The sequence below is a fragment of the Acomys minous genome (genome assembly GCF_964271855.1).
Source record: "Acomys minous genome assembly, chromosome: 10".
In the NCBI taxonomy this organism is placed as follows: Eukaryota; Metazoa; Chordata; class Mammalia; order Rodentia; family Muridae; genus Acomys; species Acomys minous.
In genome coordinates, this window is record NC_140491.1 from 64,244,054 (window position 1) to 64,258,740 (window position 14,687).

A 14,687-nucleotide genomic window follows, 5' to 3' on the forward strand; every position below is an offset into this window, starting at 1 on the left:
CCGTTGGTTCTCGAGGGCCCCCATTGGGGTTGGGTGGGAACCAAAGCATCTGATTCCTATTCTCTCAGTCGTTCAGGGTTGTGCTTCTCCCAAGGGTGCAGTGCTAGCTGAGCAGACTTTCAGCTACTCCTGGGTGTCTGCGCTTCTCCCATGGGCACAGTGCTAGCTGAGCAGACTTTCAGCTACTCCTGGGTGTCTGCGCTTCTCCCATGGGCGCAGAGCTAGCTGAGCAGACTTTTAGCTACTCCTGGGTGTCTGCGCTTCTCCAATGGGCACAGTGCTAGCTGAGCAGACTTTTAGCTACTCCTGGGTGTCTGCTGTCTAAGTAGGTTATGTCTGTATGCTGGGGTATCATCTGCTTGCCTGTCTGAGGTATAGGGGCACAAGGCTAAATGTGCCCCAGAGTTGGGCTAGGCCGCAGATCGGCCTGCCAGGAGATGGGCCCCTTGGTCTTTCGATGCTTTCTCTTCTCAGTAGTTTGCTGGAAGTCCTGACCCTCTTGGCCTCACAGAGGGAAAATTGCTGAAGGAGGGTGGGCATTTGCAGGGTTTGAGTGTTGTTACTCCTTAGTGTCTGAGGCGTTGTCCTTGGTGGCTAGACTGACCCACTGAGGTGAGGCAGGCTTGCCAGAGGCTGTGGAGACCCACACTACAGATGGGCTCTTACACTGAGTCTTACACTCTGCTGAGTCTTACACTCCCGGGAGCCCTTTGGTCCCCTCTGTTCCTGTGGCATACTGACCTCTTACTATAAGAAACAAACAAACAAACAAACAAACAAACACAAGACATTTTTCTGTGGGAGCTAGCTAATTCTCTTCTTGCACTGTGTGGGTCCTAGGGAACAAATTTGGGCTGTCAGGCCTGATGACAAGTGCCTTCACCACTGAGCCATTGCACGGACCTTAGAAGGCGCGTGTGGCCACCTCTCTCTTCTTCCCTTCAGCTTGTAAGTCCTAGAGAGAGCGATGGGCATCGCTTCCCATGCCGCCATGCCGGCTCCCAGCAGCCCTGGTGCCTGCCGGCCGAGTGAACAATGCAGGAATGAAGGAAGCAACCCTTTTCTTGCCCCAGAGAGAGAGAGAGAGAGAGAAAGAGAGAGAGAGAGAGAGGTTGTGTCTACAACACTGTGGCTGTCTTCATAGACTGTAGGGGCATTTCTGACGTCTTTCTCTGAAAGTTTAACACCTGGCAATTCTTGTCAAAACCCTCTTTCCCTTATTTTCCTGAAAGGCAAGATCAGTGCATGGGCAGCCTCACTTTAGTGTATGGGTGCCAGGGGTGCCCACTTCTGCGGGGAGCTCGGTGGCACAGGAGTTGCTCTTTTGAGTGTAGAGATACTTTGGGCTTCAGATAGGAGTGTTGGGCTCCTCTATTCTGTACTGTGTCTCCTTTGCCTACTGAGCTGTTCTAGGCTGGCGTGTGTAACTGTAGCTTTCCCCCTGTACTTCATACCTGTTGACTACTAGCGCGTTGAGGCCAGGTGTTGGTCACTTGGGCAGTGTCAAGCCTGACGTGGGAGGGACCTGTCTCCCACCTAGTTCTTAGCCTCCCGTGCTAGATGCAGGTGTCTGACAGTTTTCACGCTGGCTCCAGAGAGCATGTTTCAGGCACTTCGTTGCTCTTGGGGTGTGAAATGGATCCCGCTGTGTGTTAGTGTGATGCGATGGAGCTGGCTGCTCAGCTGCTGCAGAGTTGCCCTCAGCTTAAGCGTTTGGAGACAGAGGGGTGCGGGCGAATCTCGGGGCACATTGGCATTTATTGGGAGCCGTATATGTTTGACATGGGCCCTGGGATGGTTAGGCTAGTGGCTTTCCGGTGACAGGGATCTTGGAAGCTTGCCTTTCCTTCTTTGTCATGACTTTGTGGTCCGAGTTACTGCCCTGATCAGAAGTTACGAAAGCTATGCTACCTTTGGAAGCTGAAGCTGCATGCATTGTGGGAAGGCTTCCCCTTTGGTCGGTGACGCGAACGCACGAGTAAAGTTAAAGTCAAGTGTGGCTCGCTTTGGTTCCTAAGAAAAACCTGTCGGGAAGTCGGATGGTTTGTTTTGTTTTTCAAGACAGGGTCTCTCTGTGTAGCCTTGGCTGTCCTGGACTCACTTTGTAGACCAGGCTGGCCTTGAACTCGCAGAGATTTGCCTGCCTCCACCTCTCAGAGCGCTGGGATTATAGGCGTGCTCCACCATATCAGGAGGCTGAGATCCTTAGTGGAGACTGGAGTGCAGAGCTGAGGTAGAAGGGCCGTTGGGCTCTGTCGGGCCTTACTGTCCCTGCCTCCTCTGAAGTATTCCAGCTGACTCCTGAGTTGATCCTATAGATGACCTTACAGATGTTTGAGCACTTGCTGCCATACAGACAGGGACTGATGTGACTCAGGACCTTTCAGTTCTTTATCCCTTTCCTGAACTGTGGCCAGGGCATAGGACGCAGACCACGCCCACAACCCTCAGAGGTGTGGTCCTGCCAGGCTGGGGTGAGAGGCTCGGGTGAGAGGAGCCCGAGTTAAACCTTCTCTTCTCTGACTTCTCTAGACTTTGCAGAGTTTGTTTTCCTGGGTCTCTTCCTCACAGAGATGTCCCTGAAGATGTATGGCCTGGGGCCCAGAAGCTACTTCCGGTCTTCCTTCAACTGCTTTGACTTTGGGGTAAGACTCTTCAAAAGGGCCCCTTCTGATGGGTGAGTCCGAGCTGTGCATAGCCCCTCCCTGTGTTCACTCAGAGTGGCTGGGCTCCGTGACCCTGTGGGGGTCAGGTAGGCTGCCTAGAGCCTGGGAAGCAACAGCAGTGGGAGAGGGAGGCCTGTCCAGCTCCGCCTAGGTGAAGAGTACACCACAACTCCTTACGACTGGCATGTGAGGCACACACCAACCAGGGCCGAGCTGGGGAGTCACACTTTGATTTCCTTTAGACTTGCCTTTAGCTGTTTTCAGGTTCAGATTGAAGTCAGGATGTTATTTTCGCCATCACCTGCAGACTGTGGCCTTCCTCAGCGTTGGCACCACTTGGTATCTGTGAAGGCGGGACACGTTCTGAAGCAGCCAATCCTGGCTCCCTTCTGCTAGGTTGTTCTTGCCTTTTACGTTTGACCCAAGCAGAGGCAGAGTCCATGGAGGTCCCCTGCACTCGGCCTGGAAACTTGCAGAGCGTACCTCATGGGTTTCCGAGCTTATTTTCTACTCTTCCTCCCTCTACAGCAACCGTGGCCAACGTCTTGCCCGGATGCCACTGCACACACCTCCTCCGCTGACCAGCAAGGGTTTCCTTGTGTTTGTATAGGTCCTGATGGGCAGTTTTCTCAGTGTCCAGGGTACTTTACACCTCCACTGACAGGCCTTGTTCTCTGGCTCCTAAACTGCTTTTTTAAAAAAAATATTAATAAAATATATTTTATTAATTTATTCATATTACATCTCAATGGTTATCCCATCCCTTGTATCCTCCCATTCCTCCCTCCCTCCCATTTCCCCCTTACTCCCTTCCCCTATGACTGTGACTTAGGGGGACCTCCTCTCCCCGTATATGCTCATAGCGTATCAAGTCTCTTCTTGGTAGCCTGCTATCCTTCCTCTGAGTGCCACCAGGCCTCCCCATCCAGGGAGACTATTTTTTTTTTTTTATTACGGTAGTTTTATGTTCTGTGTTGCTAAAACCCATGCTCAGTTCTCCCACTTGGAAAGCAATGCTCTCAATGGCAAGTGGCCTAAAGTAGTAAACACATCGTGCCTCTCCGTGTCTGTGGGTGAAGACTTCTAATGTAACCCACCCGACGCCTCTGCCTCAGTCTCTGATGAGGGCCTAGTAATTCCATGTTCATCTGGGCATAGGGAATTCACTCGAGGCCCACTGCCTGGCGTGCTACAAGCTATGTTCCTGGTCACCTGAGCAAGCCTCTGCACAGGCTACTAGAGTGTCACTGCAGCAGTGTATCAGGTGTCACAGGAAGTGGGGTACAGAGCACCAAGGTAGGCAGCACAGTGCCTGCAGCTTGTGCAGCTTTGTCTGGGGTTACCAAGCCCTTGTAAGACACATGCTCGTGCACAGGAGAAAGAAAGGGTGGGTATTTAAGAGCTGCAGCAGCCATACCAGTGCACATGCGAGGACGTGTGCACACGCTTGTCAGGTTCACCCGTGTATGCGTGTGTGTGTCCAGGTAGAGATGTGCCCTTGTTGGTGCTGTGTGTTTCAGGTGATCGTGGGGAGTATTTTTGAAGTAGTCTGGGCTGCCATCAAGCCAGGAACCTCCTTTGGAATCAGTGTGCTGCGGGCTCTCCGACTGCTGAGGATTTTCAAAGTCACAAAGTATGTCATCTCCGTGGCCCTGGCTGGGGGAATGGACGGAGGCAGTGTGTGTAAGGCCAGACTGCATGGGACGGCTGGTGTCTGCAGCCTTACTATGTGGCTCACTGGTTTAAAGACAATATTGGTTGTGACACAGCACATGTAGGGACACCATGGCAACAGCCTTTGGGCCTTACGGTGGCCTTAGGGTTGTCAACTCCCTGGCTTTCTTTATAGTTTGCCTCACCTGCAGTTTTATACCACTATCCCTTTTATCTTCCAGGCCTTCAAAGGTGACTTTATGGTGAATAGAGAAACCAAAAATTTGTTTGTCAAACATACAACTAGTGGTCATTGTATTAAGTAAGCAGGATAAGCCCGATTCAGAAAGACACTTACTGCATTGTTTCTTCCCATTTCTGGATTCTACACACACACAACATCAAAACAGAGATAGGGTTGTCTGAAGGCAGGAAAGGCACAAGCTGGAGAGAGTGAGGGGTGGATACGGTTAAAAAAAAAAGATATATCTGAAAGAAATGTCTTTATGAATATGTGCTAATAAAAATAAAGAAAGCAAAAAAACAACCCCAAAACCAACCAACCAACCAACCAACAAACAAACAAAAAAAGAAAGCAGAAGTTTTCCCATTGTCCTGTCTGTCCCAGGTTTGTCCACCCACTGTGCAGAGGGTGGGAGGCCTGGTGGCCCTTCCTCAGGGCAGCCAGCCTAGTGCCTACATGGCTCCTCCCCCACCCTGATTTCTCCACCTTCCCAGTCCCAGCTTTGGTAGTTACCATAGTAACGAGGCTGTGTCTTTAGTTCCATTTCACATAAGTCTTAACTCTGGAAGAAAGTCTCTTCATTTGCCCATGAGGAGACGGAAGCCCAGGGAGGTGATGTGACTTGTGTGAGCCTGAGTCGGCCATTACCCCTGCTTACCATCAAAGACGCAGGTGGGAGAGCGGGAGGAAGAAGCGCCCTCTCCAGGATGGTCCTATCAGCAGTACAAGCTGGTGTGGGCTGAGCGTGCCCTGTTTCAGAGGGCCCTGTGCTTTGTGCGGTAACTGTGGTACCGAAAGTGTTGACACTGAGCCCATGCAGAGCATGGAGCTGCACTTACTTCCCAGGTAGACTGAAGTTTTGCGGGTGCTTCCCAACTATTTTCAACTCCAAAATGTCTGAGGACAGAGATTCGTCAACGAAGGAGAGGTTTACGCAGGGATTTTGTCCAGCTAGGGTCACAACCTGCTAAGCAATGTCCTTCGAGCTGTCCCGACTCTCCCATGAGCACCTGTAGTGTTCTGTAAGAGAGGCCCCAGAAATACATCTTTACCCAAGCCTTGGCCTTCAGATCCCCCCAAGGAGGTCAGTGACCCTAAGGCAGGTTGGCTCTTCCCAAGCCGGAAGGCTGGACGCTTCAAGAGCTTTCTAATTCTCCAGAGTCTACTCATGTTTCTCCTGAGAGAGGCTGTGGAGGATGGCTGGGTCACTAGCAAGGGGTCCTGGGAGGAGGAGAACACAGTAGGGCTCCTGGGAGACCCTAACGGGTGAGCACAGGGAGGCTGGCATCTGTTCTGCCGTGCCTCATCCCTTGTGTCAGGGTGACAGAGTAGCAGGTTAAAGGTGCAGAGGCAGGTGGCATACCTCCTGGGGGGGAGGCTGAAGGCTTCTGGGAGACACATTCTAGAGGCTGGGATGGCAAGTGGGTATCACTTAGCAAACTCTATGCCACAAAGACTGATTGTAAATGAGTGGGTCCTACTTTCTCTTTGAGGGGTACGGTGAAAGGGACCTTAAGAAATGCCAGGTCAGCCATATCTTGGCTGGCCAATTGAACATTGGGTGTAAAGGAGTTAGGGCAGCGGTTGTCAACCTGTGGGTCATGACCCCTTCCTCTCAGTCATATATCTGGTACCCTGCATATCATATACTTACATTGTGATTCACAACTGTAGCAAAATTACAGTTATGAAGTAGCCGTGAAATGACTTTATGGTTAGGGTCTCCACAACACGAGGAGCCATATTGTAAGGTTGCAGCCTTGGAAGCGTAAGCACCACTGTGAGCTGGAGGCTTGGAGAGTGCAAAGTCTGGGTTTGGACCTGGCTGCCTGATGGGCAGTGGCTCCTTTCTGTTAACAACAGTGCAGTTTGGGGGGAGAAGGTGAGGCCAGCACTGCAGCCATGCGCCTGCTGTTGCTGTCTCACAGCTGGATTGAGAGTAAAAGGACTGTGGCTTTTGATCCTGGGGAGATGCACGCCTCATGTGGAGGCCGGAGCTCAGGGAGCGCACAGGGATCCTGGATGCCTGTGAAGCAGCTTTGGGCCACGGTGAAGCAGCGTTGGGGTGGCCCGGCTAGGCGTCAGCCCTCCTTCCTGCCTCACAGGTACTGGAACTCCCTGAGGAACCTGGTGGTTTCCCTCCTCAACTCCATGAAATCCATCATCAGCCTTCTCTTCCTACTTTTCCTCTTCATCGTGGTCTTCGCTCTGTTGGGGATGCAGCTGTTTGGGGGACAGTAAGTAGCCCAGGATCGGGGGTGGTGGGGTGGGGAGGTGGGGGTGGGCCAGGGCCCCTGGCAAGGCGGAGCTCAGAGCAGACACTGCCACCACAGACCTTGTCTGCCTGCCTCCTTCCTGAAGGTACTCCAGAGAGGCTGAGGATGCTGAGGACACCAGGAATGAGCCGGACGACGACGTTAAGGGACTGGTCCCCGGGCTCCTGATGGGACTTGCTCTACTCAAGGCTTCTCTTTCTCCTCAGGTTCAACTTCCAGGATGAGACTCCGACCACCAACTTTGATACCTTCCCAGCCGCCATCCTCACTGTCTTTCAGGTGAGGGCTCCTGCGCTGTCTTTGGTTTTCATGTCCCCCATGGTCGAGGAAAGAGTCGGCAAACTTAGAGGCCCTACGTTCAGACAGAACCAAGCAGCAAAAGATCAGCTTTGGCAGGTCCAAGGGAAAGTGGGTCGCCACTCTGGGGGTGCAGGAGGGGTGGCAGGTGAAGTTCCCTTGGGTTGTCTGGGTTCATTTCATCAATTTATTAGCTCTAAGGCCTGAAACCACTTGTCTTCTACCCTCAGAAAGACCCCAGAGCTCTTCGTGAACTTCTCCTGAGGGTCTCGGGCCCAGTGGCCCCTGTTCTCCTTTTCCTTACGCTGTCAGTGCTCACCAGTGCCTCGTGGGAAGCTGCAGCTCTGGGCCCATTGTCTGTGTGATGGGGCCTTATTGGCTCAAGTGGTCACCTCCTCTCTTGGGCAGTGTCGTTTTGGGTGCTCTTGGCTGGATACTTTCTCCTTGGAGAGAGCCTTCTTCCCTGGTCATGTAGCTGATGTATCTGTTTCAGGGTTCTTGCTTGGATACATTGTCTGAGAGTGGACAGGCCAGGATGAGCTGGTGACCTGTCATGGTAACCGTTGTAGACTGACAGGCTGGACGGGGATTAGCTCTGAAGAGGCAAGGCTGAGCCCACTTGTGTGGAGGAGCCTTTGTTCCCTCTCTCCAAGGGAGCCACTGATCTATTGACTAGCCAAGGGAATAGTTTGGTCCTAGGATTTACATCCATGCCCCGTCCTTGGGTTCCCGGAGTGTTCCTTTTCTTATTCCATGGACACCCTTTATCTCACAGACACTTTAGCTTGCTAACAGGTCAGTGGTTTCCAAGATTGAGTCTCTGGTGTGGGGTGGGGTCTCTCAGCCTCTGGAGACAGGGCACTGTCATTCTATCTGGGCCTCTGCAGAGTTGTATGTGTCTGCTTGGGGATGCTCATGATAGGGAGGAGTGTTTTTTACTGTGGCCCATGGGGCTAGGGTGCTCAGGTACCAAGGAAGGGAAGTGAGGAGAACCACATCCCAAGGTCTGCAGTGAGCATGTTGACCCAAGGCCCAAGGGTTGGGAGGCCAGGTTAGAGGACCCTATAAGCAAACAGGTTTGGTAGGTTCTACCTAGTGGGAGCCCTGATAGGGTGACAGACGTTGGAGGGTGACAAGCTTACTGTGCCTCCGCTTTGTGTTTGTTGGATCTAAGTGCAGGAGGGGCACTGGTTTTTTTTTTTTTTTTTTTTTTTTTTTGCAAAAGGGTTCTGACCAGACCTCCATTTTTAGTTCGCTTAAGTGCTGTGATAAACACTGTCACCAAAAGCAAGCTGGAGAGGATTTGTTCGGCTTACACTTGCATGTCACACTCCGTCATCGAGGGACGTCAGAGTAGGAGCTAAAACAGGGGCATAGGTAGGAGCCATGGAGGAAACCTGCTTATTGCCTTGCTTTCAGTGTCATAGCCTTCCTTCTGACTCTCAGGATCGCCTTCGCAGAGGTGGCCCCGCCCACAATGGGTGGGACCTCCCGCACCAATCAGCAGTTAGACCAATCTGATGAATACATTTCCTTGAGGTTCAAGGGGACAAAAAAAAAATGGCATCACAACCTCACACATCTTCTGCTCTGAGCAGAGCAACAGGACACAGCAGTGTTTTGAGAGCCGTTGTATCAGTAGTGTGCAGGTGTCGCTAGGCACTGTGAATCCTAGAGGAGGCCAGCAGTGTGGACAGCCTGCCCTCTCGTTATCGGCATGCCTTTGGACTGGACAGCATGGGTGGGAGGGTGGGTACAAAGAAGGAAGAAAAAAAACCCCCTAATTTCCCCCATGGAAGGGCCTGCAGATTAAATACTGTGTGAAGCATTGATGCCCTAGAAGGGAACCAGCATCCACAGCTGGAAGGTGAGACTACTTTCAAAGACAAGAGAATAACAGAGCAAGTGCACCTGGCTCTGAGCTGAGTTAAGGGACAAAGGAAGAACCCTCAGGGGAAAAAAAAAAGAACCCAAGTTGAGGGAAAGCATCTAAGTCAAAGAATAATAACTGATCAGAAATCCTAGGAATTAAAGTTATAGCAATTCAAGTTAAAAATATAGGCAGGCTGCTCTCTGGACACCATCCAAGGCACAGTGGGCAGGCAGCCTGGAAAGAGCGAGGTGCCCACTGACTGTAATGCATGGGAACAAGTGGACTCGTGCTGTGGATGTGCTGGACTTGGAGCTTAGAGGGGCTGTGGCTGGCAGTGCAGCTGCGTGGTAGAGATTTTGCTTAGCATGCACTGAGCCTGAGTTCAGTTCCAGAAAACACAAAAGGAAATGAGTGAAGACATGGAGGAGCGAGCGGTGAGTTCTAGGCAGGCTTGGAGAGCTTGTGCCCACAGAGGCTGAGCTGAGGGAAGAGTACGTGTAGACTGAGGCACACACCACAGTGCAGAAGAGTACTCCCTAGGGGGCTACCCTGCGTCATTTCATGCAAACAGAGCTCTTCCTATGGCTGACGTCATGACTGACAGATACCAGAAGGTCATGGAAAGTAGCTTTGGAATATTGGGGTGCAGTCTCAGAGCCTAGAGCCCTGAGTGTTAGAACTGTGACCAGAGCATGCTTGTGACCATGCCCAGGGACTTTTGGAAGCTTGTCAGGAGGCCACTAAGGAGAAAACACTCTCTGACGAAGAAATAGGTGGCCTGGGCCACATCAGACCCAGGGCATCAAGTTAAGACAGCTTTAGTAATGATTTCTCCTGAGTATGTAGAGGTTATTTCAATGCTTTGCGGACTATAGAGCATATGTAAGTTCCTCACTCATTTTATGAGGTTAAAATATCATTGATATGAAATACCAAATGAGGATAATGCGAGAAAAGAAAAATGTCATGATGACAAATTCAGGCAAAAACATCCAGAAGAAAAAACTTGAGAGGTCTTCATAGATTCCGTGTGGTTGCGCATATGTCTAATTCTAGCCCTTGGGAGGGTGTGGCATGAGGGTGTGGCTTTGAGGCAAGCCTGGGCTGTATAGCAAGAAGCCCCCTCCAAATGTAAAGTAGAACCATAAAATAATAAGAAACAAAAGAAAGAATTGTTTTTATAAATTCCTCAAAATCTTCTTAGACTTCAAGACAACTTAATGTCAGGAAGCCCTTCACACACTCATAATGTTAACAAGCATAGGACAGGAGACAAAGCACATGTGGCAGGTGGATCGCCGTGAGTTCGAGGCCAGCCTGGACTACAAAGAGACCCTGTCTTGAAAAACCAAAAAAAAAAAAAAAAAAAAAAAAAAAAGAATTGATAAGAAAGGAAAATACTCATTAAAAATAAAATATATGTGCCCATAGGACAACCTGGCTGATTATATAGAAGAACATGACACTGGGCTGAGGAGGTGGCTTATAGAGAAAGAGCACTTGCCGTGTAGCCCTGACAACCTACATCAAACTCCTGGAACTCACATGAAGTTAGAAGGAAAGAATTAACTGAGCAAGTCTGTCCACTGCCTGCTGTAGACACACTGCAGCATCCATGCCCTCCGTGCTCACACCTCAGCATCCGTGCCCTCTGTGCACACACCACAGCATCCGTGCCCTCCGTGCACACACCTCAGCATCCTTGCCCTCCGTGCACACACCTCAGCATCCTTGCCCTCCGTGCACACACCTCAGCATCCTTGCCCTCCGTGCACACACCTCAGCATCCATGCCCTCCGTGCACACACCGCAGCATCCATGCCCTCCGTGCACATACTGCAGCATCCTTGCCCTCCGTGCACACACCTCAGCATCCTTGCCCTCCGTGCACACACCGCAGCACCCGTGCCCTCCGTGCACACACCGCAGTATCTGTGCCCTCCGTGCACACACCTCAGTATCCTTGCCCTCTGTGCACACACCGCAGCATCTTTGCCTTCCATGCTTACCACAGCATCCACATGCCTACTTCCTCTCCTGCTCTCTCAAACACTAGCAAATTTAAAAATTGAAAAAAAAAAAAAAGATAAGCAGGATTTCTATGTTGTACCTGGTATGAGAAAAAGCAAACCCAAAATTTTAGACTAAAGGTAGGGAAGCCATTAAAGGAAGTATTTTTATTTTCAGTAAAAAAAAAAAAAAAAAAAAAAAAAAGCACACTGACTACACCATCCACTAGAGTACACATACAGTACAAACGTATAGCACAAAGCAATGATCAACCATCATGGTTCATTGGAAGATGTCCTTTTAAACGTCCAGAGCCTGGGAGATCTTTCTAGTGTCAGCAAATAACAAAAGTGTCATGTCTAGAATGTACTGAAAGCACTTACAGATCAAGAAGAAAAGATGCTGTAGTGGGAAAAGGCTAAGATACAGAGTAGTAGCAAACAAAGGCTGGTGGACACAGCATGAGAACCATAGTCATCCATCCTGCTGACTACATCCTGACTTTGTCATCCAGGGGGATGCACGTTACACCTGCAGTGAGTGTCCTCCCTGCCTCTCATTGCATTCCAGAGTAAGAACTCTTACATCAGTGCTTAGAGAGGCTGCGGCTACTCTTCCCCATGTGCTGGCAGTGGGTGCTTAAAAATCATGCTGGACAGTGGTTTCCCAGCATCCTATGAGCCTGTGTATCAGCAAGTCCTGTGCTGGATGTGCACAGCTCAGGTGTGCAGATGTGTGGGAGACGGCTCAGCAACTGCTGTAAGACAAGACTGGGCAGCAGCGTCCTCATCTAGGGAGTGTGTAAGGAGTGTTGTTCGGAACCAAGGAAAACAACTAACCTAGAACTAAGTGTGTCAGCACAAGCAAGTTTCAGGGGAACTTGGTATCTGTTATATAATCCTGTATGCTGTGTGAAGGCTTGCATGAAATGATGCAACCCGAATCCGGGAAATGGTGTAACTGGTGGGAGCCGGGGGTTGGGACAGAGCCGGAGAGTCCTGTGAAGACACTTCAGCCTGATTTGGATGCTTTATTTTAAAAATTGAAAATTATTTCAAGTTATTTGTATGTTGGGCATGTGTGAGTGTGAAAGCCCACAAAGACAGAGGAAGGGCAGGGTCTCCTGGAACTGGAGCTGTAGGCTGTTGTGGATGCTGATGCGGATGCTGGGAACCGAACTCCGGCCCTCTCCGAGAGCAGCGGGGGCCATCTCTCTAACGGGTGTTTAATTCCTTCATCTGCTCCATAGGGATATGGGTATTACGAGTGGTTTTCTGTCTAAAGTGTTACATAGTCAGGAGTTAGGAAGGTGGCTTAAGAATCCCAGGGGGTCTGGTAGATGGCTGTGAACTGCCCTGAGGGTGCTAGGAATTGAACTTGGACCCTCTACAACAGCAACAGGTGCCGGGAGTGGCCACCCACACCTTTAATCCTAGCACTCAGGAGGATCTCTGAATTCGAGGCCAGCCTGGTCTATAGAGTGAGTCCAGAACAGCCAGGGCTACACTGAGAAACCTTGTCTCGAAAAAAAAAAAATGAGATGGAGGTGGGGGAAGAGAAGAGAGTGCAACAAGTATTCTAAGCTGCTGAGCTATCTCTCCAGTACGAAATTTATAATGTTAAATACAAGGATCAAAAGTAAAACGTTATATACATAACGGGATTAATAATTTTTAAAAAGTATTTTTTTCTTTGAAATCCCCATATTTTATGGCAGCGTTAGCAAATAGATTTGAAAACTTAGATGATTAAAATCTACATGCATTTAAAAAAACAAATAAACAGTATTTGTTTAACTTGGCTTAAGAAGACAAAGAAAGAGCTGGACACTGTCTTTCGGCTTCCAGCCTTGAGCCCATTAGCTGTAAGTTGAGTGTCATATAGCCTTCAAGGAACAAGGGATAGTTAACAGAAGCAAGGCATTCCGGGAGGGGGGGGAGGGGAAGGAGGTTTTCTACAACATCAATGTATTTTGACACCATAGTCACAGGAACAATGCAAACCAAGTGGCATACAGATCAGAAAGTAAGCCCTAAGGTGGGGGTGGGGTGACTCTTGGGGGCCTCGACTCCTCTCAGCTGCCAATGTGGATGGAAAAGATCGAAGAGAAACCAAGACTCGGAGGGAAGTCACCTGTTCTGCTGGTGGCCTGACACACAGAAAGAGAAAACACAGAAGAGTAGAGTATGCTGCTCCGTGACGTGCTGGCCGTGGGTAGAGAATTACCTGAAAGAGAAACAGGACGTTAAGCTCAACGGGGAAGGCTGGGGTATTCAGTACACGTGCCTGGAAAAATGGACTCCCGTAAGAGAAAACAGGATAGCCATACCATACTACACAGGGCTCCAGATGGGTTAGAAACGTGTGTGGAAAAGCACGCTGTAAAATGATCAAATAAAATATCCGAGCAGAATAAAGGATACGAAGGAGAGCGAGGCAGGGAGAGAGCTCATGACCCTTGGGACAAGTGAGCTGTCCAGGCTCCTAGGCTGGGACTGTCAGTGCTACTGTACATTTCAAAAGAGAAAAGTAGAGATAATGGTTTGCTGATGGGGCAAAAATTGCATTTCATCTGTGAGTGTGAACCTATGTGGCCAAAGGTGGCTGGAACCTGGAGAGACCCAGCTTCCATCTTGTGGCTTTGGGCAGCCTGTTTCCTTCACTGACTCTTGCTGTTGGAGATAGTGTGGTCAGGGTGGCCCCAGATGGCTTCACCTTCCCGTGCCTGGGCCGTTGGCATTCCTGTCATCTAAAACGTGTGTACGGGCACACTGCGCACTGATACATGTGTGTGTGCCGTGATTCTAGTCTGTGCTGGTGTGTAGATGCACATCTGAACATGGGTGCTGTGTGCCCTTGGGTGTGATGCTGATGCTTTCTGTATTGTTCCTCCTTCAGATCTTGACGGGAGAGGACTGGAACGCCGTGATGTATCATGGGATTGAGTCACAGGGCGGAGTCAGCAAAGGCATGTTCTCTTCCTTTTACTTCATCGTCCTGACGTTGTTTGGAAACTGTATCCTTCCTGGGGCTAAGCCTAAGTGGCTCATATTCAGTATTCTTTCCTGTGGCCACCTCATCGTGGCCTGACATATGTAAAGAGAAGAGGCTACCGGGTAGGGTACACCAGGAGGGCCGGGGCATGCCAGCAGTTCCTTTGCAGAATGTGGGTGGTGTGCGTCCCCAGGATGCCAGAGCGCCTTGTCGGGGAAGGGGTGTATAGAGGTTGGGGTGAGCCATGTGATTACCAGGAAACACTCTGAATAACCTTGGAGCCCCTGCGAGAAGACCTGAGTGTGTAAGGAGCCTCTCTTCCCAACTAAGGACTTTAAGAAAACCTTCCCGTGCTGGAAATAGAAAATCGCAGAGCTTGACTCTGACCTTCGCTTCAGGCCAGAGATGGGCCTGGAAGGCAGGGGAGAGTGGGGCGATCCACCCTCGGGGCCAGTGCAGACCCAGCAGCAGCAGCAGCCCAGGGACAGCGTGGGGAAAAAACGGAGGAGGGGGAGTGGGGGAGGGGGGGGGGAGGCAGAGGAATCACATGACTTACGCCTGACTGAGAGGTGGAAGAAGCAAGTGTGAGTGTGGTTCGAATGCACTTGAGGCAGGAAATGCAGCCTCAGGAGGGTTAGGGTTAGGGTTAAGGTTTTTTCATGGAATGCATCTGG

General features: G+C 50.4%; 1 protein-coding gene across 8 annotated transcripts in view; it reads left to right on the forward strand.

Moving 5' to 3' along the window:
• Positions 1–14,687, forward strand: part of CACNA1B (calcium voltage-gated channel subunit alpha1 B) — a 181,045-nt gene that overhangs the window by 70,799 nt on the left and 95,559 nt on the right. For all 8 annotated transcript variants that reach the window (XR_014782550.1, XR_014782551.1, XM_084798800.1 and 5 more), the window contains exons 12-16: positions 2,533–2,645; positions 4,187–4,299; positions 6,669–6,800; positions 7,046–7,118; positions 13,918–14,035. Coding sequence is in view for 6 of the 8 variants with exons in the window: in XM_084798800.1 (XP_084654926.1) it covers positions 2,533–2,645; positions 4,187–4,299; positions 6,669–6,800; positions 7,046–7,118; positions 13,918–14,035 (549 nt within the window). In the remaining 2 variants the exon portion in view is untranslated. The remainder of the gene's footprint in view (positions 1–2,532; positions 2,646–4,186; positions 4,300–6,668; positions 6,801–7,045; positions 7,119–13,917; positions 14,036–14,687) is intronic.